This window comes from Chrysemys picta, chromosome 5, assembly GCF_011386835.1.
Source record: "Chrysemys picta bellii isolate R12L10 chromosome 5, ASM1138683v2, whole genome shotgun sequence".
NCBI lineage: Eukaryota > Metazoa > Chordata > Testudines > Emydidae > Chrysemys > Chrysemys picta.
In genome coordinates, this window is record NC_088795.1 from 120,409,698 (window position 1) to 120,437,282 (window position 27,585).

The following is a 27,585-nucleotide window of genomic DNA, read 5'->3' on the forward strand; positions in this document are numbered from 1 at the left end:
TGTATTCATCCACCTTCATAAATGGCAGAGGGTAGAGACCAACACAAGCTCCCAGAACGTGGATATCTAGAACACAACTTTCCCTCTTGGCCTCATTCCCATTCTCCGGATCATAATTGATTTCTAAAGCCACACCGATGAATGTCTTAGTGACTTAAAACACAACTTAATAGGATCAATGCTATAATTTAAGCTTCTAATTAAACAAAACAAACTCACGCTCACCCACCTAACTGTATCTGAGAAAGCCAATCCAGTCTGCTGAATACCAGATACGGAAAACTATTCAGGAAATAGTTCTAGATTAGTGTGAAAAAAATCAGAATTTAAGGGACCTAAATCAGTGGTTCTCAACCAGGGGTACATCAACTCATCTAGATATTTGCATAGTTTTACAACATGCTACATAAAAACTAAAATTTCATATGACTTGTTTACACTGCTCTATATATTACACACTGAAATGTAAGTACAATATTTATATTCCAATCAATTTATTTTATAATCATATGGTAAAAATGAGAAAGTAAACAATTTTTCAGTAATAGTGTGCCGTGACACTTTTGTATTTTTATGTCTGATTTTGTAAGCAAGTAGTTTTTAAGCGCTGTGATACTTGGGGGTATTCAAGACAAATCAGACTCCTGAAAAGGGTACAGTAGTCTGGAAAGGTTGAGAGCCACTGATCTAAATAGCCAGAGTTTGAACAATTTACTAGACACCTAATAGCTAAAGGGTCCCCTGCTGTTTGCAAGACGAAGATATAGAAAATGGGGATGTCAACAAAAATGATTAGGGGGCTAGAGCACATGATTTATGAGGAGAGGCTGAGGGAACTGGGATTATTTAGTCTGCAGAAGAGAAGAATAAGAACATAACATAAGAACATAATGAGGGAGGATTTGATAGCAGCCTTCAACTACCTGAAAGGGGCTCCAAAAAGGATGGGTCTAGACTGTTCTCAGTGGTAACAGATGACAGAACAAGGAGTAATGGTTTCAAGTTGCAGTGGGGGAGGTTTAGGTTGGATATTAGGAAAAACTTTTTCACTAAGAGGGTGGTGAAGCACTGGAATGGGTTATCTAGGGAGGTGGTGGAATCTCCTTCCTTAGAGGTTTTTAAAGTCAGGCTTGACTGGGATGATTTAGTTGGGGATTGGTCCTGCTTTGAGCAGGGGGTTGGACTAGATAACTTCCAGAGGTCCCTTCCAACCCTGATATTCTATGATTCTATGTGCCAGTGGAGAAGAGGGTGCACTCAGCCATCATTTACTAGGCTAGAAAGTGTCAACAAAATAAACTATTTGAACAGAGTGACACAAAAGTTCTGTCCTCCAAATATTCTCATCTTTTGCATAAACTCGCAATTTTTGTTATGAGGAACAATGGTTTCCAAAAAGGTCTAACAACAGAGTTTCATTAGTGGAACTGCCTCTGGAAAAAACAGAGAAGAGAACTTGTAAGTGGAAGGGAGGTTAAGTGTAAAAGCTGTGTCCTCCTACCAGCCACTCCTGCCTATCAGTCATCAAGGAAGAAGAACAGTTCAGTAAACTAATTTGAATCCCAGTCACACTCTCTTAATGGGACTGTAGTATAGTTTATCAAAAAAAAATCAGCTTGGGAGACTAGGGTTCTTCAACATTCTGGCATAAATTCAATCAATGGAACTGCATCCTGCTTACCCCAGGGCTGAATTTAGCTCTGAGTGTTTTGTTTAGCTCTTACATACATATTTGAACATCTTTGTCTGATGCCATACAACTCCCAAAAGTGTAATCAATGATTAAATGCTTCTTGTCATAACGCTGTAGTCCTAGTAGGTGTGAAGTAATAGATGGAAAAACCAATGCTGATAAAACAGACTATGACTCGGGGCCAGAGATAATTCTTTCTTCCTGAAAATCAAGTTTAGAGATATTTCTTAAAAAACGTTCAATTTTTTTAACTTTCAGTTGTGCCTCTTCATGTCGGACAAATCCATCTTTAGAATTTTACCCATTTGCTTATTTTTTCTTTGTTTTCTTTTGCTGTATTGGATTGATAATTAGAAAGTTTTCTGGGACAAAAGATTAAAATTAATTCTGCTGAATAAATAAATACATTTTTTCTCACATTTTTATTACTTCGTTTGCTAACAGCCAAAGCTGTATGTGTTAAATAAGGACTTGCCTCAATAACCCATCTTGCATTTCCTTATGCAGTGAAGTCAGAATGATGTTTGTGGCACCAGCCATTTCTATGGAAACAGACTATGCTGTCAATCACACAATTATAAATTCATTGCAGGCTCTAGCAACAGAATAAACTTGATTTTTGGACGACAAACCCCTGGTTTTCCCACAAAACAAGGTGAAGCAAAATGGGCTTGACCGAGATTTAGTTTAGAGTTTTAGTTTGTTCAAACCTGAAACTCGAAAGGGAATTTCAAGAAGCAGGAGGAAGATACATATAAATGAAGGCCAAAAGGTGATATCTGCATGTAACTCTATGACATGTATCATTAGACCAGTGACACTCAGACCTCAGTGGTTACTCAGACCTCAGGAGCCAAATTAGTGATAAACATTACCCAAAAGAGCCAGAATGGTGTGAATTCATTGTTTCATTTACTATTTATAATATATATGTTATTCTCACTGCAAAATGACTCACCAAGTATTATTATTTTGTCATCTACAATTGGTTAATAACAGTAAAAGCATCCTGATTGGTTAATAATTAAATCGCATAGTGTTTTAATATCATGTGCTGCAAAGAGCCACAGAAGACACATTAAAGAGCCACTTGCAGCTTGGGAGCCTCAATCTGAGTATCACTAACTAACTCATACTCGTTAAATGCGGTGCTTAATTTGTAATGAAAGAGGTGTTGGGGCTCAAGCAATTTTTGTTTATTTTACTTTCGTAACTGACACAGCAAGCCTAAAGGTGCCAGAACTACGAACTGCCAAGCCTAGAGGTGCCGGGGATCAGCTCTGGCAAGCCCTGGCACAAATTAAGCACTGGTTAAATGTAGTCTTCATGTCACACCACTGAAGTCAATGTTCGACGGTGCTACAATGCACATGCTGATGAAAGATTCCCTTAACGAATAACTTAGGTACAAGATAGTTATGGTTTAAAGTGTTTCAATGAAATCCTACTAACACCCCCTGCCACATGACACTTTCTTCACAATGTTTTACAGAATTAAAAACCTGAATCATTAAAAAATTCTGGAAATGAACAGTTAAAGGATGCAGCCAATTCCCACTTACACAGAATCTTCAATTACCATTCCCATGACCCTTAATTTGGCTCACTGTTTTCTTCAATGATGGGGAATATGCTGTTGGGTATATACCAGGGATTGGCAACCTTTGGCACGCGGCCCGCCGGGGTAAGCACCCTGGTGGGCTGGGTCAGTTTGTTTACCTGCTGCATCCGCAGGTTTGGCCGATCGCGGCTCCCACTGGCTGCGGTTCACCGCTCCAGGCCACTGGGGGCTGCGGGAAGCGGCGCGGGCTGAGAGATGTGCTGGGCGCCGCTTCCCGCAGCCCCCAGTGGCCTGGAATGGCGAACTGCAGCCAGTGGGAGCCGCGATCGGCCAAACCTGCGGATATGGCAGGTAAAGAAACCACCCCGGCCCCCCAGGGTGCTTACCCTGGCGGGCCACGTGCCAAAGGTTGCCAATCCCTGGTATATACAATTGTATACCTGTGTAGCGAAGATTTTGAAATCAGTATAGTCCCAGGGCACTCTATACCACAGTTCCATAAATTCTCTCATAGTGTTGTGTGGGTGGAGTAAAAGGATATTTTAAATGACCAGAAATAATATTATTGCTCAATTTGGTTATATGGTATTGTATGTTTATGTATTCTTTTATTGTATGCAACATAAAGAAAGATCAAAACTGTGCAAGGAGATGGGAGTACTTAATGTTATATCACATAACAGACATCAAAAGAAACTTGCTTTACTTTATAAAGGCACTCAGTGTTCAATAAAGCTTAGTTTAGTCTTTTTCACAAATTAACAATATTTAATATAATAATTATAAATTCTAGATAACAAATTTTCCCTCATATCCATATGACCTTCATTATAAACCTGAATACCAAATACTAATATTTTCAACTACAGATTGATTCACTTGAATTTATTGCATGCGTGCGAGAGAGAGAGAGTTCAATAAGCTCTCTTTGGTGATGATCTAGGGTGCTGTTTTCAGTCAGTTAAGGTAAGTTAGGACTTCACTTTGTCATATCTATCACATGGGCCCTGTTGGTATAAAGCTTTTTGCCCACTGAACACCACAACCATAGGCAATGTTCTGTACTTTTAAATCATAGCTAGAAAGTTGGTCCTAAGGAGTGAATCAATCTATAATAAAGATTGATTCACAGGTTCAATTACCAGTGTGGAATGTATGGAATGGTGGGTCTATGTTCAAAATCTTTGATTGTAATGGCACTTCGAAAAACAACACAGAGGTAAGTGTGACAATCACACTTTGTATTCAGATGTTTTCTTGCCACTGATTATCCTAACAGCAATTTTAAGATCTCAAGATGCACTTGGGAGTGTTTTGCAGTGAACAAGTTTGTACAGTCGAGATAGGAGATTAACTGGGTAAGGCCATATCATCTTAAAGTTTCTTCTAATCAGTTCTTTTGTAGTTTCTCCTATAGTAACAGCATCTAGACATTTTTAACTTGTAAAGAACATATAGGAATCTGGAAAATAGTAGGTACATTTTATTCAGAAGCATTCAACATTCAGTAGCATCGAAAAATCCACTAACTGTCTATAGTCTTTGATCTTCCTTCTTTTAAAAATATTGTGTCTTTGTATTTTGGGGGGAAACCTGATAACCCACATATCCAGCAAGTCAGTGAGAAGGTACCTGATGCCTTTTTTCTATATTTGCAGAGTGGTTTCTATAACAAGATGTTGTCCAATTTCCTGTTTGAAGAGGACTACGGTTACGTGAACTAGGATGCTTTCAGACTGCATCCGCAACATCCACATGGAGGAGTTACAGAGCAGCACTTTGTTGTGCACTGTTATTCAGATCCCCATAGTCTGAACTTTGGGCCAGTGTAGACAAGCCCAAAGTCTTATTTGAGGCACTGAATGGAGGTTTGTATTTCGCAGAGACAAAGCAAAGTGTTACCTACGAAGAGAGTAAATTTAAGTTCATTATTGTAATTCCCTGAATCTCTGGGGAACCTGTCAGCTATTGCAAGTAGTTCAAGAATGAGAGCAAACAAGAGGAGGTGACAAAGAACACTCTTGACCTGTGCCACTCTTTAAAGAGAGGGTCCTTCAGAAGCCATTCAAATAAAGGAAGGTATATGCAGAACCACAGCTCAGTTTGAGACAGAGGTTATAAATTCATTTTTAAAACTGTAGTTCTCCAGTACTACAAAAAGATAGTCCCAAAGAACCTTAACCAACATCTTTTCTGCATCTAATGCTAGAAGGCCATTTTTATTCATTTCTTTAATACGATGAATAATGTTTTGCCTTAAATATTATAAATTGTGGCTTTCCCTGGAATGAAGCCAGGTAGTTGGTTTCCTAAGCATTTTGCTAATACTTTATTGTCCAGACTGGTTAGTTATACTGGCCAGTATGATCTACAGTCTTCTAGATTTTTATCTTTTTTCAGGGGTATGGTTATACTGGCTTCCAGACAAGAATTAGGCTATTTTCTTTATTCAAGGGAGTGACTGCACATTTGACGTATTCAAGGCACCAGAAGCTTCTGTAAAGATTTATAGACCTTGTGCTGACAGTGTCCAGCCCAGGACATCCGACATTTGGAAAGTCCTTTGTAGCATTCCTAAGTTCAACTGCTGGTATCTCACTTCAAGTTTGACTTTTTTAGTTTAGCAATCTGCAGGATATTTTTGGGTTTTCCAAAATTGTATGTTGTAAAAACGTTCCTGAAGATGGAAAAAGTTTTATTTTTTTTGTAGGACTTAAAATGTGTCTGTTATCTCTTTTTGATCAGTTGCTTTATTTTTCTTCTATTCCGTTTGCAAGTATAACAATTGGAACAATAGTTGAATGACATATTTTGAAAGCTTACAAATGTGCATTTTTACCTATATTGTGCAACAACTGACATATGTAGGTTCCTTTACAGTGAGAAATGAAATATGGGGGGGAGGGCTAGCTCAGTGATTTGAGCATTAGCCTGCTAAACCCACGGTTCTGAGTTCAATCTTTGAGGGGGCCACTTAGGGATCCAGGGCAAAATCAGTACTTGGTCCTGCTAGTAAAGGCAGGGGACTGGACTTGATGACCTTTCAAGGTCCCTTCCAGTTCTAGGAGATAAGATATCTTTATTTATGTGTCACATTTTCACTATATTCAGCAATTTAAAAAAGCTCCTCATCAACTTATTACTTTGATTCATGAATATAAGTTTTTACAAACATCAAAGGGCAAAGTTAAAGTCATGAGGTACTTTAAATAGAATAGGGTGACACCAAAGTGGTGAAATTATTGGAGAACACTAACTCTACAAATTCTTCTCTCCTCCCGCATCCCCCAAAACTTCCCAGAGAACAGAATTTCCCTGGGGTGAGAGGGCCATGTGATGTTGAAACCTCGTGAATGGGGAGGGTCTCAGAGCCCAGGCTCCAGCCTGACCATCTACACTGCTATTTTTAGCCCCACAAGCCCAAGTCAGTTGACCTAGGGTTACCATATCTATTAAATAAAAAAAGAGAATCCTCCACGGGCCCTGGCCCTGCCCATTTCCCCACCCCCGGCCCCGCCCCAACTCCGCCCCTTCCCCGCCCTAACTCCGCCCCCTCCTCCCTCCCACTCCCAGCCACGGGGAAAGGGCTGCCCCAGCGCTACCGGCTTCACGGTTTGCCGGGCAGCCCCCAGACCCTGCGCTTGCCCAGCGCAGCTGGAGCCCGGGAGGGGAAGCACCCAGCCGGGGGCGCAGGGTCTGGAGGCTGCCCGGCAAACCGTGAAGCCGGTAGCGCTTGGGCTTCGGGCAGCCCCCTTGCCTCCGGACCCTGCGCCCCCAGCCGGGCACTTCCCCTCCCGGGCTCCGGCGGCACAGGGTCCGGAGGCATGGGGGCTGCCTGAAGCCCATAGCACTCGGGCAGCTCGGCTCTTAAACAGAGCCAAAGAGTCGGGGAGGAGCAGAGCAGCCGCGGCTGGAGGCTCTGCTCCTCCGCTGACTCTTCGGCTCTGTTTAAGAGCCGGGCTGCCCGAGCGCTACCGGCTTTGGGCAGCTCTGCTCCTCCGCTGACTCTTCGGCTCTGTTTAAGAGCCGGGCTGCCCGAGCGCTACCGGCTTCGGGCAGCCCCCTTGCCTCCGGACCCTGCGTCCCCAGCCGGGCACTTCCCCTCCCGGGCTCCGGCGGCGCAGGGTCCGGAGGTATGGGGGCTGCCCAAAGCCCGTAGCGCTCAGCTCTTAAACAGAGCCGAAGAGTCGGGGAGGAGCAGAGCCGCCGCGGCTGGAGGCTCTGCTCCTCCGCTGACTCTTCGGCTCTGTTTAAGAGCCGAGCTGCCCCAGCGCTACCGGCTTCGGGCAGCCCCCATGCCTCCGGACCCTGCGCCACCAGAGCCTGGGAGGGGAAGTGCCCGGCCGGCGGATGGGGTCCAGAGGCAAGGGGGCTGCCTGAAGCCCATAGCGCTCGGGCAGCTCGGCTCTTAAACAGAGCCGAAGAGTCAGGGGAGGAGCAGAGCCGCCATTTTCCCGGACATGTTCGGCTTTTTGGCAATTCCCCCCGGACAGGGGTTTGACTGCCGAAAAGCCGGACATGTCCGGGAAAAAGAGGACGTATGGTAACCCTAGTTGACCCAGACTCAGACTTGCTGTTGCAGATCTTTTCTTGCTGTGTAGACATACCCTGAAATCTCACAGAGACTGGCTTCTTTTGTGGAAGTTAAGGAGGAAGGGGTTTGGAGAGAAAACAAAATTATCATTGTAATGGTGAGCTACAGAGCAACTGTCAATACTCCATAATATAACACTATTTTCAGTCAATACCACCAATTGCAAGTGCATCCACAATTTAAATAAAGTAAGTGCTTAATTCACAGATCAGAAAAACACTGTGGTTGGCAGATTATTTGCAGTACAATAAATTACTTTGCAGCTAGATTGTGTTAACATTCATATGGTGGAAGATAGGTGTAGTAGCCTAATTCCAAGCCCTTTGTTACACTTAACAATAAAATTGTAACAAAGGAAAGCACTCAGCAAGCTTACATTTATTTTTTGCCTGTTTGCATGTCTTTTTGCTTTGTTTCAATTTGGCTTCTGGGGGAAAGAGAAAAACATTGAGCATAAACTAATTCTTCCCATTCTGCAAGGAACAAAATAAATCTCCGACACTGACCTTTTGATGACTGTATCCTCAGGAGAATGTTAGTTATTACTGCTTTTTTCTCCCTGACAGTGGATGTTAGATATTCATGGTCCAAAAGTTCAAGAAACAGACGCAATTCAACTATTAATTCTTCCATGGCTGGAAAAAAAAAAAGAACAACCACCAAGATTTTACTTTTCTAAATATGTAAACTTGATTTAGACAGGCCAGTGAATTCTCCTATTTAAAGAGATTCCTTGTCAATTTTATTTTAACCTGTACTCTTCCCCTCATTCCTCCCCCATAACCCACGCATACACTAAAGATATGTCTACACTACACAGACTATACAAGCACAGCTGTATCATGTGGTCCACACTGATGGAAGGGGATTTTCCATCAGTGCAGGAGCACCACCTTCACGAGTGACAGTAGCTATACTGACAGAAGCATTCTTCCTTTGACATAGCTGCGTCTACACTGTCGACGCTTCTGCATGTCAACCTAACTTTCAATGTAGACCAGGCCTAAAGCTAGCTGGGAACATATTGCATTAATTAGGCAAACTACAAAAACTAGCCACAGTGTCACCCATCCCACCATTAATCTCTGGTGAACCACCTTGCTCACCCTCCCTCAAAAATGTTACAACGGAACCTGGCTGGATTTTTTTAAACATTTTTTTCTTTTTAGTGTCATTTAAAATGGAAACGGTTGTGACAAAAATTTCTAAATGCATTGACATTTTCAAAATTTTTCATTTTTGAATTTTTGGGAAAATCTCCGCCCACCCTTACCCCATTAAACATTCCATCCCTTGTTTCTGGTGAAAAAACACAAAGGACGGGATTAAAAACAAACTGGAATGTGATTTTTTTTCCCTAAAAATTTTTAAAAGAATTTTGTCAAATATGAAAAATGTTATTAAAAATTAATGAAAAAGTCTCAGCACCCACATATTTCATGAAATATTCCTCCCTCCTTTATTTTATCAGCTCTAGTTAGAACATGTACAAATATAAAGTGGATCGAGATACTCAGCCTCCAAACTAAGCAGCTCCACACTCAGAGATGAGGAGGCTCACAGGTCCAAAGGTTCACAGGGAGGTGGTTTTTCCACATAGACCCCATGTATGGGTCTACATAGATAGCAAGGCCAGTCCCCGGGACCACACCACTTGTCCCTGCTGTCTATGCCCAGTGCTAGCCTAGAGTGTTGACTATGATATAGAATTATTCTACTTAACGGCCAGGGGGCAAATTTGTCACGTGCACATGGGAAACATGTAGTGTCAGCTATAGGTTGTCTTAACTCAGGAAGTTCCTTCGAGAGGAAATGTAGCCGAATTCCAAACCTATAGACAATGGAACTCCCTGTGCCTGTATCCTATAGATAACTAACTACTTAGTTTGCAAAATAACAAGGGTGGGGGGCAAGTAAATGAACAATAAGGGGTCATAAGAGGGGCAGATACATGTAGCTTGCTAATTATGTATGGTAATGATGGCAAATTTTGGCCAATCATAGAGCGATAGATTATCATAAGCAACTGCATATAATGCTTTGGTGTAAGTGTTTTCTTTGTTCTTGCTGATTTATGAGCTTGAACCCAATTGCAATTGAAATAAACGGATCGCCCCTCCTGGGGCTCCTTGCTTGACTATCTGTGTCCGTCTCTCCTTATTCCTCAGCTGGAACGGACAGAAATTTCTATGACAACTATGACATAGTAGGCTAATTCTCCAGGCATCATCATCTTAGCAAAGAACTCTCCTCTGAGGGTGTCTAATAAGCTAGGGACAAGGTGACACTACAGAGGCTTCTGGAGTTTGCAGGGATGCAGTCATACAAACACTATGTGATAAATGAAGTAGTAACAGTCAGGGCCGGCTCCAGCTTTTCTGCTGCCCCAAGCAGCAAAGCAAAAAAAAAAAAAAAAAAGATAAAGCCGATCGGCACCAATTCGGCGGCGGGTCCTTCGCTCCCTCTCTTCCTCTTCAGTGGCAGCTCTAAGACCTTTCCATTGGCCGCCCCAAGCACCTGCTTCCTTCGCTGGTGCTTGGAGCCAGCCCTGGTAACAGTAAGAAGCAGCGTTTGGAAGGGCTGCATGTTGTGGCTGAGAAAAGTCTCTCTCTTATTATTAGCAAAACCCCAATGTGCTAGTCCACATACCAAAGAATTGTATTTTTCTCAAAAATGAGCAAAGACAAAGACACATGGTCTTGAGGACTATTTGTTTAGCTATCAGATACACAAGGATATAAGACTTTTGAGAAAAGCATTTTTAATGTGCTGGACTCTGTCTGGATTTAAAACAAAATACATACAGAAAAAATTACCGGTATTCTTTATTTTACCCCTTGAAAGAATGAAGCAGAAATCAATTTCCTTACCTACTTTGCTCCTTCCTTGCCTTCCCTCCCATCATATTCACACGTTTGTTTTCTAACACAGTATTTCCATAAAGCCAATTCCTACAGAGCAGAGCAATTCCTAATCTGTTCATATGACCACCAATGCGCATATCGTAGCTTGCTGAACAGAGCACATTGGTACTTCACTTGCGAATGTTTGAACACTTTATCTTTAGAAATGGCCACTTTTTTTCAACATAGGCCTTTTCTGAGCTCATTTTTAATTCTGTCATATTAATAGCTTTGAATTGTTTTATTCATTAAATGACATATTTCCGTAGTCTATGACTAAATTATTCAATACCAATAACATAACAAAATTCTTAAGATATGACATTTAACGCAAGAGTGAAGTATTACCATGAAACAACTGTGAGCTGGAAGAGCATTCTGGCTAATAGTCTCTACCTGAGAAATGCCCAGCACCCCGCTGTATCTGGTCTCACCACAGGCTCTCCTATACCTTATCTCTACCACTGCTTCAGTCAGGATTTTTTTTTAACTGCAACAATGTTGGCCAAGCTCTTGTGTATAATTGTGACCACGTGTTTTACAGTATGCTGTGGTCCCATTCCTGCCCCTACTGAATTCAAGTTATACCGTTGACTTCAATGCAAACAGGATCAGGAGTCTACGGCATAGCTGATACACTGTAGACAGACTGAGGGAGAAAACATGTCGGTTCATCTAAGCCCAGAAGCTAAAATAATAGGAAATCCATCCATAATTCTGGCTTGTGAAGCAAGTATACAGAGAAAGAGCTTTATGCAGCCACAAAGCTTTGCTGTTTATTCTCTCCTCACCACACTCAAATCAGTGCTCAGACAAATAGCACTGTTCTGAAACAGCAGTGAGCTAGAGGCCCAGACTGTATAATGACACAGAAATCAATCATGAACAAATAAGTTAAGATTACATTTTTGCAAATTCCCCTTCAGAAAGACACTATTCATCTGCTTAAAGACACTTATCTGCCCCAGCCAAGTTTTCTATTGCCTGGCATGTTTTTCTACTTTAGCTGAGTTGCACAGCTACTTTTAAGTTAATTGTGCATTCTTTCAAGATGTATATTCCACCGTGGTTTTTAGAAAGTCTCTTAAAAGGGGTAGCAAAAAAAATACCTGCCCAAGCCCCTTCAAAAATCAGCTTATGACAAGAACCTAAAAAGGATGGTTTATTTGGTTCCTGGTAAACTTACTACTTGCTATTAGCTTGCTATTATTTTACATGTCTGTTTCAAGACAACTACATCATTTCCAGTTCCATGCATATTATGTAGTCATTTGCACCTTTGAAAAGTGTGTGTAAAATGCTACCAAGTCAGAATGGTAGAAATTACATTTTTTCCCAACTTAAAATTTAAAAGTGTGCAGAGGAAATCTTTAAAACATTCTTTTAATGTTATATATTTCTGTATCATGTGACTTTCCAACTGTAGGCTATCCCAAACAGTGCTCCAGGAAATCACAGCTGGTCTGCAAGTTTTGCAGTAATATGAAGGTGCTCCAAATGTTGGGATCAGAAATAAGAACTCAGAAGAGGGATCAATGATTGTGTGAAATGTTTAATATTTCAGTTAATAATATGACTTTATAAAATTCTGCAAACCCTCACATGACAAATGGTACATTAAAATCCAATCCCTCAGTACCATTATAAGAACTAAGTAGTATTAGCCCCTTTCTAGAGGGAGGATAGCCTTAGTGGCCTGTAACATTATGTTATCTAGGTTCTATTCCTGGCTCTGCCACAGACTTCCTGTATGACATTGGGCAAGCCACTTAGTGTGTGCATACCTCCGTTCATCTTTGTAACAGAGGGGGTATTTTGAGTATAAAATCATTAAATTTTTAAGGTGCTCAGATATTAAGGTGAGGAGTGTCATAGAAAAGATTATAACTACATTTTAAAAATGGATAAACAGAGGGGCAGAGAGGATAAGTGACTTGTTCAAGTAACCTGTTTCATGCCATGTGTTACAAGAATTCTAAGCTAAGTTTCTAAAAATAACGCAAACTTTCCTCCATTCCTTTAAACCAGTGGTTCTCAAACTGGGGATCAGGACCCCTCAGGGGGTCGCAAGGTTATTACATGGGGGGTCGCAAGCTGTCAGCCTCCACCCCAAACCCCGTTTTGCCTCCAGCATTTATAATGGTGATAAATATATTAAAATGTGTTTTTAATTTATAAGGGGGGTCACACTCAGAGGCTTGCTATGTGAAAGGGGTCACCAGTACTGAGAACCACTGTTTTAAACTTTAAAGTGAATTGTACTGATTTTTAGAGCTGTCGATTAATCGCAGTTAACTCACGCGATAAACTCAAAAAACTTAATCACAATTAATCGCAGTTTTAATCGCATTGTTAAACAATAGAATACCAATTGAAATGTATTAAAGATTTATTTTTGATTACAAATATTTGCACATTAAAAATGATAAAAGAAATAGTATTTTTCAACTCACCTCATATAAGTACAGTAGTGCAATCTCTTTATCAAGAAAGTGCAATTTACAAATGTAGTTTTTTTTGTTACATAACTGCACTCAAAAACAAAACAATGTAAAACTTTAGCACCTACAAATCCACTCAGTCCTACTTCTTGTTCAATTGTTTACATTTATGGGAGATAATGTTTATTTATCTTCTTATTTATGTCACCTGAAAGTGAGAACAGGTGTTCGCATGGCACTTTTGTAGCCAGCATTGCAAGGTATTTATGTGGCAGATATGCTGAACATTCGTATGTCCTTTCATGCTTCAGCCACCATTCCAGAGGACATGCTTCCATGCTGCTGATGCTGGTTAAAAAAATAATGCATTAATTACATTTTGACTGAACTCCTTGGGGGAGAATAGTATGTCTCCTGCTCTGTTTTACACGCATTCTGCAATGTATTTCATACTACAGTAACTCCTCACTTAACATTGTAGTGATGTTCCTGAAAAATGCGACTTTAGGCGAAACGATGTTAAGCGAATCCAATTTCCCCATAAGAATTAATGTAAATGGGGGGGTTAAGTTCCAGGGAATATTTTTTTTTGCCAGACAAAAGGCATTATATACATTTTAAAGAATTTTAAACAAGCAATTTAATACAGGTATAAGTTTTAAACAATTTTAAAGAAACAGTTTAATACTACAATCATCATTGCTGAGTATGAAGCAATGGGAGATGCCCCCGCCTTACCCCACACAGGCACAGCCCACTGGCACTTCAGACAATGAGGCAGGCAAGGAGGCTGAAGGTGCCGTAGGCTAGGAGAAACACTTTGTGCAGCAGCAGCTTCCCCTACTCTGCAAGCACCAGGACGGCGGGCTCAATCCTTGGCCTGCCCACTCCACCCCTTCCCCCAAGTCCCCACCCTTAACCCGCCTCTTCTCCCACCCCACCTCCTCTCCCTTTACTCCGCATGCCACATTCTCGCTCCTCCATCTCTCCTCTGCCTCCTGCCCATGGCAATCAGCTGGTTTGCAGTGTTCAGGAGGCAGGAGGGAGGGGGGAGGAGCAAGGACGCAGTGCGCAGGCTCCCCCTGCCTCCTGCCGGCGGCAATCAGCTGGTTTGTGGTGTTCAGGAGGCAGGGGGAGCCTCCCCCCTCCCTCCTGAACGCCACAAACCAGCTGATTGCCGCGGGTAGGAGATGGGGGGAGCAGGGGGAAGGCTCTGATCTGCGGGGTCCGCCGGCAGGCGGGAGGTGCTGGAGGGGGCCGTAGGGGAGCTGATGGGGGGCTGCCAGCTGAAGACAAAGCAGGCAGTCACCAAATGATGTTGTAGCGGAGCATTGCACAACTTCAAACGAGCATGTTCTGTAATGGAGCAGGGACGTAAGTTCGAAACAACGCTAAGCGAGAGGACATTAAGTGGGGAGTTACTGTATAGCAGTTTCGGATGATGACCTAGCACATGCTCATTTTAAGAACACTTTCACTGCAGATTTGACAAAATGCAAAGAAGGTACCAATGTGAGATTTCTAAAAAAGCTATAGCACTCGACCCAAGGCTTAAGAATCTGAAGTGCCTTCCAAAATGTGAAAGGGACAAGGTGTGGAACATGCTTTCAAAAGTCTTAAAAGAGCAAACATTCTGATGCAGAAACTACAGAACCTGAAGCACCAAAAAAAGAAAATTAACCGTCTGTTGGTGGCATCTAACTCAGATTATAAAAATGAACATGTGTCAGTCCCCACTGCTTTAAGTCGTTATCGAGCAGAACCAGTCATCAGCATGGATGCATGTCCTCTGGAATGGTGGCCAAAGCATGAAGGGACATATGAATCTTTAGCGTATCTTGTGACGCCGGCTACAACAGTGCCATGCGAACACCTGTTCTCACTTTCAGGTGACATTATAAACAAGATGTGGGCAGCATTATCGCCTGCTAATGTAAACATAACTGAGTGACTGGCTGAACAGGAAGTAGTACTAAGTGGATTTGTATGCTCTAAAGTTTTACATTGTTCTATTTTTGAATGAAGTTATTTTTTGTACATAATTCTACATTTATAAGTTCAACTTCCATGATAAAGAGATTGCACTACAGTACTTGTATTGGTGAATTGAAAAATACTATTTCTTTTGTTTTTTTACAATGCAAATATTTGTAATAAAATATAAAGTGAGCAGTGTATTTGTATTCGGTGTTGTAATTGAAATCAATATATTTGAAAATGTAGAAAACATCCACAAATATTTAAATAAACAGTATTCTATTATCGTTTAACAACACAATTAATCGTGTGACTAATTGTGATTAGTTTTTTAATTGTGTGATTAATCGCAATTAATTTTTAACCGCTTGACAGCCCTACTCATTTTACAATAAATAATACAAAAAGCTGTATAAGATTTAAAAAGCAACAACAGAATAATTTGCTAGATTTTAAAAATCGTTATAAATATTTCAAACACAATGTTTCAGAAATTTCTTCTCTTACTGTCCTGCCAGGGTTAGGGTCTGTGTTTCTTCTGCGGGAGCTGATGGCATCACAAATACTTAAGTAAATGTATGGAATGCAGCTCCCTACTCTCCTTTAAATTAGTGCAATGCCATCAAATCTTGAAGAAGAAACTCCATGTTTATTGAGTAGAGAATGGATGTCTCATCAATTAGACTGATAGGTCCCTAATGTGCTTTTGCACTTGCCATGCACATATCAAAAATAATGACATCTCAGAAGGGTTTCCAGCTTTGGCATTCAACGTTTTTGACTTTTTCAAATGACAGCACATAAAACCTACACTCACAAACCAGAAAAGGAAGACAGCAAGGTAAAAATCATCAGGGAAAGACAATTACCTAGTGCTGCAATTTTTGTTCCAAACCAAAACTAAAATCGACTGGAACTGAAACAAAATAACGATGCAGTTATTCCAGATCTACACATTTATGGGCACTATTCTATAAACATTTAAAAAAAAAAGTATATGAAGTTTTTATTGCAAATTGATTTTAAAATTCCTAGGAACGGTGCCATATAGTGTACATGGTCTCCCGAGTTTTCTTAAACCAGAAGCAAAAGACAAGAATGAGCTCATTACAAGAATGTTCAGATTGTTTTTGTTCATTCAGAGTGTAGCTGTCAATGGGAGCTAAGGAACAAATAAAGCTTGCAGAAAACTGGTCTGGTGGTTTTAAAAAGGTTATGGATGTTTAATAATAGCCAGATTAAATTTATATTTATTTTTCACGCTAGAAAAGGTTAGGAACAGTAGGCTGGCTCAAAATTTGTGTCCTCTCAAACTACTGAGCTATTTCAAAAGCTCATTATCTCAGACTCGGGATTGTTTAATTTTAAATTTTTAGATTTAACTTTCCAAACTGATTTTACTCAAATGTGGTTGACTTTGTACGTCTGATTGAAGACTGTGTGTTGTAATTTAGTGTATTTACATTCATATGAATTCCAATTTGTGCATTATCTAATTAAGGTCATACAGAGAGCCCATATTTTAAGACGCAACAAGGAGTAAGAGTAGACGTTGAGTTTTCAGCCTTACTGTTGCATTTACTGACTTTTCAGACCTTGGATTTCAAGGCCATAACCTTGTCTTAATGCTAGTTTTTGCATAAAATATATTAATTAAAATAAAATATATACACACTCCTATAACGGTTAAAATATTTTACACACAGAAAGGTGTTTAAAGATGTGATACAAACTGCAGGATAAGTATAAACAAAAATGCTCTCAGCCCCCACACTACTTGGAATCACTTTAAAACGAACATTTTCCACTCCAAAATTCAAGCCTCCATTCCCTGTGAACAGGTACGAGACCGGGGAGATTTAGGATTATAGGCCCAAGACTAATGCTATTAAAAATATACAAATGTATTAGGAAAAACAAATCCTTGTCTTTCAGATGACCAAATTTTTGGTTTTAGACAGTTTTTTAGGTCCAGCATTTGCAAAAACCTGAAACACACAGAAAACAAACCGTACCAATCCACCATCTGAATTTTCAAATCAGCATTTTATCCTAAAGAGAGGAGCACAGAGAAGCTGCCTGCAAGAACTAGTTTATCAGCAAGACCAGTGTATGAATTAATGTATGCTACCATGGTACTAAGCCCATTCCTACTTAAATGAGCTCATCATCATAACTATTAAGCTGTGTCAGCTTCTAATCTATCCAGGAGAGTGTTTTAAAAATAATGGGAGGATGGGGAATCTAGGAGGAAAGCATAAAGCTGAGCCTGTGTTTTATATAATCTGTTGTATAATCCATTACAACTGTCAGGTGGTGGAATAAGTTTCTTTCAGGGCTGCTTCCTGACCATAAGTGACAACAGTCCCCTACAGAAACACATGATTTCTGGAAGCAGGCAGTAATAGCAGATTCCGCATTAGGAACAATTCTTACTTTTCCATGTGTGCCACTATCCTACTAACAGGAAGACATCCTGTTCATAATAGCTAGGCAAATGGACATTGTTTCCCTATTTGCCTTCATCTCTTCAAGAGATCTCAAGAGACCCTTTAAAATGCTTTTCTTTGATTTAGTAGAGAGACTTCAGCACCTTTTAAATAGGCTGCTAATGTCATCTCTTTCTCTAAATTGTGTAAATAATGGAGGTGGAATAAATGAAAGAGGAGGTTGCTTCCTCCTAAGCATAGCCTAAAAGACTTAAGAATGTTCCTAATGGTACATCTATATTGCAATAAAAAACCCGCGTTGTGGCCGTAGCTGGCCCTGGTCAGTTGATTCAGGCTTGTAAGGGTCTAGCTCTGGGGAAAAATTGCAATGTAGACGTTCCAGTTCAGGGTGAGTGTAGTGAATGTTGTACTTACTAAGTAAGCAGATTCTCTGGGTCCAAACCCTGAATTTTCACAGGGGCCAGAGGACAAAAGATGGAAAAAAGGTATTAGTTCCATGGGATGGTGATGTTTATTATTATTTGTTTTATGGTAGCACTAAAAGGCTCTAAGCGAGATTGTGACTCCACTTTACAAACACATAATAAGAGACAGTCCATGCCCCAAAAGCTTACAATCTAAATATACAAGACGGATACTGGGGAGGGGAAGGAAAGGAAGTATTATTGTCCCCATATTGTAGATTGGGCATGTAGGCACAAAGATGACATGATTTGCCCAAGGTTACACAGGGATGTATGGGGTGAAAGGGAAAGGTAGTACCATTGAGTGATTTGAACTGCCGCATTCTTTGAGTGGTTCTTTTCCTCTCTGATCCTCACGGCACACCCAGCCCTCACTTGTGGCTCCAAGTAGCTGTAAGTATGCAACAGCAGTCACATCCCGGTAAACCGCTTGGCAGGTGGACTAAAGCAGGTGAGGGTAACCGGCAGTGTGGAACCTGACTGATTTAGGGATTGCCTTCCCAAACATACGAAGACTGCTCTGATAGCCAAGGTGGAAGAAACCGTATATTGGTCCAACGGCTTGAAAAGCTGTGCAACAATGCATTGTGAAAGGCCCGACAGGGCATGATAGAAATCATGGCTATCCACTACAGCTAAAGAAGCCTTCAGTTGGGACAGCCTTTGTGCCACTGGGCCAAACTTCAGCAGCCGAGAGAATTGGATTATCCCAGTGCAACAACTCTCCCCCCATTTTAATCAACCTCTCACACACATCATTCATGCACATCTCCATAAAAAGAGATAGCATGAAAACATCATAATCAAACCAATGGACTACGCCAGAACACAGGAATTCTGGATGAGCCTGGAAATTAACCCAAATCTTTTGAGTCTTGTTCCAATGCCTTAATCAAAAGACAATCCCTTACTATAGAAGGAAGAATAATTGCAGATATACACAGTAGATCTACAGCTCATGGGTGCGGAATGAAGGTCTGGAACCAGTGTCTGTCCATGTCTGCCAGTGACCATCACACCTGTTGCGGGAGCTGTCAGGAAGGAAGGTGTTGTAGGACACAGTTTCTCCACTATCAGAGGAGAGTGGAAGGGAGCTGAATGTAACCAGGATGCTGTTAACTTTATCATGGACTCCACAAAGACTGGTTTGACAGCAATTTGTTCCTCTGGACACTGTGGGCGTCCCACACAGTTACAGCTTGATAAGAGGCAGCTGCTTTCCCAACCGCTCTATTATAGCTTCCCAATTCATTGACTACTTGAACACTGGCCTTTTACAAAGCAGGAGCTAGGGAAGGAGGAAGGAAACAGCAACAAGGAGGAGATCTAACTCCTGCCTCATTTACCTATGACACTATCACCATCCTCCATGTCATCAACCAGCTTAGGGGTATGAGGTCTGATGTGCACCCATTTATTACAGCTAATGGCAGTAGCGACTCTAATACACAAACCTCACAAACCTGCCAGAGTGCAGAAGCAGAAACCACCCACCGGGGGTCCTCTAATTCCTTCCTCATGGAGGGCCCTCTAATGTCATAAGACAAAGTAAGAAAGGAAGCAAACCATAAGTAAAGGATGAAGCCTTAAGGATGAAGGACTTCAGTATCTGGAAAACTGGTTGAAACTATAGTAAAGAACAGAATTATTTAACACACAGATGAACATGATATGTTGGAGAAAAGAGTCAACACAGCTTTTGTAAAGGGAAATCATGCCTCACCAAGATATTCGAATTCTTTGAGGGGGTCAACTAGCATGTGAACAAGTGTGAACCAGTTAACACAGTGTACTTGGAATTTCAGAAAGCCTTTGACAAGATCCTTTACCCAACCTATTAAGCAAAAAGAACAGGAGTACTTGTGGCATCTTGGAGACTAACAAATTTATTAGAGCATAAGCTTCAAAAAAAAATTTTCTCTTACTTAATTGGCCTCTCAGAGTTGGTAAGACAACTCCCACCTGTTCATGCTCTCTGTATGTGTATATATATATATATATATATCTCCTCAATATATGTTCCACTCTATATGCATCCGAAGAAGTGGGCAGTAGCCCACGAAAGCTTATGCTCTAATAAATTTGTTAGTCTCTAAGGTGCCACAAGTACTCCTGTTCTTTTTGCGGATACAGACTAACATGGCTGCTACTCTGAAACCTGCTATTAAGCAAAGTAAGCAGTCACAGGATAAGACAGAAGATCATCTTATGGATCAGTAACTGGTTACAAGATAGGAAACAAAGGGTAGAAATAAATGGTCAGTTTTTACAGTGGAGAGAGATAAATAGTGGGGTTCCCCAAGGATCTGTACTGGGACCATATCTGTTTAACATATTCATAAATTATATGAAAAAAGTAGTAAATATTGAGGTGGCAAAGTTTTCAGATGATACAAAATTACTCAAGATAGTTAAGTCCAAAGATGACTGCAAAGAGTTACAAAGGGATCTCACTAACCTGGGCAACAAAACAACAGATGAAATTAAATGTTGATAACTGCAAAGTAATGCACATGGGCAAACATAATACCAACTAGACATACAAAATGATGGGGGTCTAAATTAGCTGTTGCCACCCAAGAAAGATCTTGGAGTCATCATGGATAGTTCTCTGAAAAAAAAATCTACTCAATGTGCAGCAGCAGTCAAAAAGGCTAACAAATGTTAGGGACCATCAGGAAAGGGGTATATAATAAGGCAGAAAATATCATAATGCCACTATATGAATCTATTGTACACTCACACCTGCATGCAGTTCTGGATGCCCCATCTCAACAAAGATATATTAGAATTGGAAAAAGTACAGAGAAGGGCAACAAAGATTATTCGGATTATGGAACAATTTCCATATGAAGACAGAATAAAAAGACTGGGACTGCACATCTTACAGAAGCAACTAAGGGGAGCCAAGGATATCATAGAAGTCTATAAAATGATGAATGATGTGGAGGCAATGAATAAGGAAGTATTATTTAGCCCTTCACATAATCAAAGACCCAGGTTCACCCAATGAAATTAAAAGGCAGCAAATTTAAAAACAAACAAAAGGAAATTCTTCACACAACACAGAGTCAAACTGAAACTTATTACCAGGCCAAAAATATAACCGGGTTAAAAAAATAATTAGGTAAGTCCAGGGAAGATCGGTTCATCAATGGCTATTAGTAGGGTTGCCAACTCTCCAGGATGGACCTGGAATTTCCAGGAATTAAAGATTAATCTTTAATTAAAAAGATATCATGTGATGAAACTCCCAGGACTATGTCCAACCAAAACTGGCAACCCTAGCTATTAGCCAAGCTGGTCAGGGATACAACCCTATGCTCTGGGTGTCCCTAAACCTCTGACTGCCAGTAGCTGAGACTAGAGGACAGGGGATGGATCTTTTGATAATTGCCCTGTTTTGTTCATGCTCTCTGAAGCATCTGGCACCAACCATTGTCAGAAGACCGAATATTGGACTAGATCAGCAACCTTTCAGAAGTGGTGTGCCGAGTCTTCATTTATTCACTCTAATTTAATGTTTCGCGTGCCAGTAATACAATTTAACGTTTTTAGAAGGTCTCTTTCTATAAGTCTATAATATATAACTAAACTATTGTTGTATGTAAAGTAAATAAGGTTTTTAAAATGTTTAAGAAGCTTCATTTAAAATTAAATTAAAACACAGAGCCCCCCCGGACCGGTGGCCAAGACCCAGGCAGTGTGAGTGTCACTGAAAATCAACTCGCATGCTGCCTTTGGCATGTGTGCCATAGGTTGCCTACCGCGGACTAGATGGACCATTGCTCTGACCCAGTATGGCCATTTTTATGTTCTTATAACCATCCCGAGGATGAAGTGAAACACGGGTAAGATCCCTCAGCAGGTCACTTTATCCACAGAATAATATAGGTGAGCCCTGCTAGAAACTTTAGCAATGATTCCAAACCTGGAGCCACCCAGATTGTCACCCACTATCTTTCCAAGCAGCATGAAGAACAGCAGAGACAAAAGACACAGCCACTAAACACTCCTCCTGCCTCATACATATTTATGGTAATCCTTAATGAGCACTAGGGGATCATTATAGTTACAACCCACACATATTCCTCCTTTTTTTCCCCTTCCACTTCAGGCTTCAAGGCATTGGCTTGTACAAACTTAGGTTTCCAAATAAATAATCAGAACTCCTACTGCTGCAGTCAAAGCATTAAGGCGATAAAACAAGAGGTGGGAAAGCAGATAAGGAATATCTGGGCAAGAAACAAGTTGCCAAAAATCCTGCTTACTCATCTACAGCTGGTGTTTGACTGACAGACTCACTGGAGTGTAATCCATTAGTACAGGGCAGATGGATAAGGCTTTTTTTTTTTTTTTAAGTTCAGCTTTATGCACTACCACAGATTTTAAAGAAAGTCTGCTTTCAAACAAGTTCATAAAATCAGAAAAATCAAAGAGCTAGTGATGAAGAATTAACATTATAATCAATTATTTAACATAATATTAATTGTATAAATTAAGCCAGTTATAACAATGTGCTGCACAAATAAGAAATGTCAGTAACTAAGAACAGAAATGTAAAGCATAATCCACATAAGTTTTTGAAGTTTTCCTCTAAAGATTTATTTTTCAAGCAAAAAATGTTTTTTTCTCCCCAAAATATACTCTGAAAAGTCCAGACATATGGATCTCACTCCACCTTGCAGTCCAAATGAAATAGAAAGCCCAGCCCATGCTTATTTTTCAGTTCATTGTAGGAATTTTATTTCACTTTCCTTTCCAGATTCCACTATTCTTACCAATGAAGAAATCTGAGTTTCTTGCATTGCAACATCTCAGTTTATTTTGGTTCACAACATCTTGTCACCATGACGTTCCAAGTCTTGCTTCATAGCTCGTGCACTAACTCAGCTCCTGTGTTGTGTCCTGAGGGCCGGCTCCTGGCACCAGCGCAGCAAGCAGGTGCTTGGGGCGGCCAACGTTGAGGGGCGGCCCGTCCGGCACTTCGGCACTGGGAACCTCAGTCCCTCTTGGAGGGAAGGACCTGCCGCCGAATTTGCGGCTTTTTTTTCCCCCCGCCGCTTGGGGCCAGTCCTGGTCAAACCACAGAAGATAAGCAACTATTACAGTACTAGCAAACATGCTCAGGCAAGGAAGTCTCATATGCTACAAAAGGTTGACAGAAATTGTGTGATAGAAGACAAAAGCTCTGCCCAAGACTCCAGATCTCAGTAGCAGATGGTGGCCAGATACACAACAAAGACTCGAGGGTATGGGTAATGCATGTTAAACAAAAGAAATTAAAGCATACAATACACCCCATAAGCTCATATGAACCCTGCTTGAGGGCTGCCTGCTTATCTGTTTTTAGGTCAGGATGTCTTTAAAATGTGTTACTCAAAGCACAAAAATGTCAGAAAGCAAATTAACTAATCCAATTGAAACACAAACAAATGTAACAATGGAGGGAGACATACACAGAAGGCAACCATAGGATTTTTCAGTGTCATGTTTCTATTTTTGTACTAAGCAGTCTAATTCTTGTAACAATACCTCAATTATCAGTAGCTAACACTTAAAACCTCTTTTACATTCATAGGCATGAATATTTTAAGTAGATTATCTTCCATGCAAACTAGGAATATTTTGTATTATGTGAATTTGACATTAAAGCTTCTCTGAGTATTTGTCTAGTTTGTTACTAAACTAAATGATAAAACCATGATGATTTTCATGGATGATTTTGTGGGACCATATCCAAAAGTCCTTCCACCCACTTTTGACCAAGAAAGGGTGAAACAAAAAAACAAGTTAGGACTTCAAGGTCTGAACCATAGTTTCTATCAAGAACGGAAAAAGCCCTAGAAAATACATAGAGGAAAAAAATGAACGTGAAAGACTGATTAAATGTATAGATCTTTTCTATCTCCAGTTTCCTACTTTCTCTGATATTTGGCAAATCTTATGTTGTCTGGGCTGTCAAATATAGCTGTCAGTATAACAGAAATTTAAAGCAGAGCCTTTTAAAAAGTACATAAATCCCCAAGAGGTTTCAACAAGTCCTCCAAAACAGTGATGTCTCAAACTATATCAATATTGCACACAAAAGAATAGTATGAAGGTTCCAAAGTTAAGCATTCAAAAGTTTGGAAATGCCTGAATTTAAAGTTGCCTGTGCAATCTTAATTTGTCCCACTTGTGCATTTGCAGTATGGTACTGTATTTAATTATATGAAATCCATACTTTATATAAACATATACTTTATTTTCCACGGGAACTCTGCCGCACTCAGTGCACAGGATGCTGCTGCTCGCTTAATGAGCAGCTATTCCATATTTTGTTTTCTCCTCATTATTCAGCATGCAGCCCAGGCCTCATTTACTGCACACTATTCAAACCCTGCTCTACAGACAGAATCAATTTTCTCATGGGTTTCTCTATGGCATTCACCACTACAGTATGTGAGTGCTTCACAAATATTAATGAATTTATTTTCACAATACTGTAAAATAGGAGGTATTATTATCCCCATTTTACAGATGGAGAATTGAGACAGAAAGATTAAGGTCAAAAGTTTCCATGAATTTTGGGTCTTTTAGATAGGTACGACACAGGGCATTTATGGTTTTACAGATCAAAACCAACATCTTAAAATTGACTCCAGAACCAAGACACAAGCAGTGCAGATCACAGAGAATTGGTTTAATGTACTTGCAGAAAAGATATGCCCAACTTAACAAGTGGGCCTCTGTGTTCTGCACCAGCTGCAGTGTCGAGGTGGATTTAAGACGTAGTCCCATGTAGCATGCACTGGAGTAGCCCAACACACACAGAGGGAACTCCTGGCAGCAGAGCAGGTTTCTGGGAAATGAAGCATTACTGGATGCAAGAACCCCCCTCCATAGCCATGTACAAGAAAGAATGGAGGCAGAACCACTAAGCAAAACCCCCAATAGTCTACACTCCTCCTACACTGCAGCTTGGAACAATTGTTCTGCACGTCCCCCCACCCACCCACTTCACTGTGCACAGTTCCTCCAGCATCCAGATCACATACTTGGAGTGAACCCCCAGAGAGAAGACTTGTCCCACAGGAGTAACCATGAGCCAGTTCCTAATTGACAACAAGAAGTTTGTGCATTTCTACAAATTACCTATTTTAATCTGTATAAAGCAAGAAAGCAGTAACTGTGGTGCTGTTGATTTAAACTCCCACAGTTCCTTGTATTCCTACCATCCGTACAATTAACTTCCCCTAGCCAGTTGTCTCTTGAGGTTTCTTTTTTCTCTCCTGCTTATGAACAGCATTACTGTGGGGTTTGGACAGTGCAAATTACCAAAATTTGCATTAAGATACATTTTACAATCTATGGGGAGAACGCAAAGGAAGTGAAATGAAGTATGTGCAGTAACTCAGAGCCCAGCTACTCTTCTAAGACAGTTTGTGCTGGGTGCATAACACACGGCATTAAACAAAGACCAAATAGTTTAGAAAGCTTTACTTTGCAGGTCCACTGTGCTGGTAACACAATGGACTGGAGTGGAGTAGGAACTCTGGCAGAATGGTTGTAGTGTCAGGTCTCTACGAGGTTTGGGTAAATCCCGACACCTAAAAATAAGTCCACATTAGATGTAATGTCTAGGCACAATGGCATAAACCAATGATGGACCTTCATTAGTAACATTGAATTCCCTGGGCCAAATCCTCAAGACCAAAGACTAAGCTCTAAAAATGTGCTTGCAATTGCAGCTATTTGCTCACACACAAAAAACTGATGAACAGGTACATTTTGCAAGTGCATTTTTAGAAACCCATTAAAAATCTGGCCCCCAGGGTCTAAACTATATTTGAAATTTCCTAAAAAAATAGGACAAATGACAGTTTTGAAAATGCATATTATATAGCGATTAGAAAAGAAGGTGAGACACTGGTGAAATCCGGGCTCCACTGATGTCAGTGGCAAATGATATTTTATCAAATAAACTCATTTTAAGGGCTTTAAAATAAACAAGGAGACTTTCTCACTTAAATACATATTCTCTTATATGACAAAAAGTCATTTGAGTATATGTAGACACTTAAGTGTTATTTACTCAGACCCAAAAAACTCCTAAGTTTTCAAATATCATCATCTTAACTGGAACTTGTACTTTCTGTAGAACATTTACATCTATGCTGAGCACAAGGGCCAAAACAGGCAATCCAAAAGATTGCATAGGAGAATCAATTGTCCAAAAATATGTGAAAAGACCTACACAGTAATTCCTATGCCCAACTCTATCAAGACAGTAAACACTGTTACAGAGAGGTTATATTTCAAAAGAAAAAAGTGACTTCAGCATTTTGTGGCATATTTCATGCATGTAAGTGAAATATGAGACATGCTCTGAACCTGTTTTTCAACTGGGTTCTCTACAGTACACTGAAGGCAGGATAGAGCATGCCAGCAGCTATTCTCAGAGAGAATTTAATGGACAACAGCTGCAGTTTTATCTGTAATATGCTTATATTCAGAACTTCAGCAGAAATCTGCACATGATTTTTCTGTCTGTTGGATTTTTATTATATTGCTTTAAGTTATAACAACACGTGGCTGGCTGAAGATCTATCCAATCAGGCTTCTCCGCATAACAAAAATTATAATATAGATCTTGAAAAATCATGTAAGTGCTATATTGCTTTAATTAGTCATATTTACAATGTTGTACTTAGGGGTGGAACCTGCAAACCTTTATGAAGCACAAATATGCACTGCTATATTGTGCGAACAAATCAAGCTTTAATTCACCAATGTTGAATACAATTTTAGTTTTTGGCTGTCAAAATGCTCTTGAAGAGTTCTGGTTTCCAGAGGGAAGAGTTAGCTGAAAAAAATGCACATCCTTGAAAATCTGTTTGAAAACATTTTCAAAAATTACCTCAGCCTTCCTGAACATGAAGCTTCGACTATGGACTGGAAAAAAAAAAAAAAAAAAAAAACAAAACCTACCCAACCAACCAACCCCCACTAAAATATTTTTATACACTATCTAGGCAGATTGTGAGTGAACAAATAGTCATCAGAACTGCATAAAAAGTGTGTCCTCTTATCATAACTGTTAATTAAATGTGATGCTCCGAACCTCACTTGGTGTAAATCTCCATAGTTTCATTGATTTCAATGGCATTAACCTAATTCACACCAGATGAGAATCTGATCCACTATTTTAATGATATATAGATGTCATTTGAATTGAGCATCAAGAATGAAAAATTAAATCAAATTTGTCTAAATGCTAACACAAAAACACTAGACGCTAATGGTAAAATCATCTTCCTCTCCTACTACTCCATCCACCTCTCCTCTCCTGGGTTCTTGTCTTTTACAATATCAGTTTCAAGCCCCATATTCTCCTCTACAAAATCCTACATAAAATCTGACCCCGTTGTTTTCGTTCCCCCCCCTGCTCCTCTTCCACTCCCTATATTGTATCAATTTCCTTTGCCTTATTATTCTCTAAGCTCCCTGCATTCTGTCA

The 27,585-nt window shown here is 40.3% G+C and overlaps 1 protein-coding gene across 5 annotated transcripts in view; it reads right to left on the reverse strand.

Moving 5' to 3' along the window:
• AFAP1 (actin filament associated protein 1) overlaps positions 1–27,585 on the reverse strand; it is a 175,006-nt gene that overhangs the window by 88,745 nt on the left and 58,676 nt on the right. For 3 of the 5 annotated variants that reach the window (XM_005300759.5, XM_005300755.5, XM_005300758.5), the window contains one exon: positions 8,355–8,483. In XM_005300759.5, coding sequence (XP_005300816.2) covers positions 8,355–8,483 — 129 coding nt within the window. Of the gene's footprint in view, positions 1–8,354; positions 8,484–22,864; positions 23,160–27,585 lie in introns of all 5 variants that reach the window. The other 2 variants (XM_065597100.1, XM_042855504.2) reach the window with 1 other exon arrangement.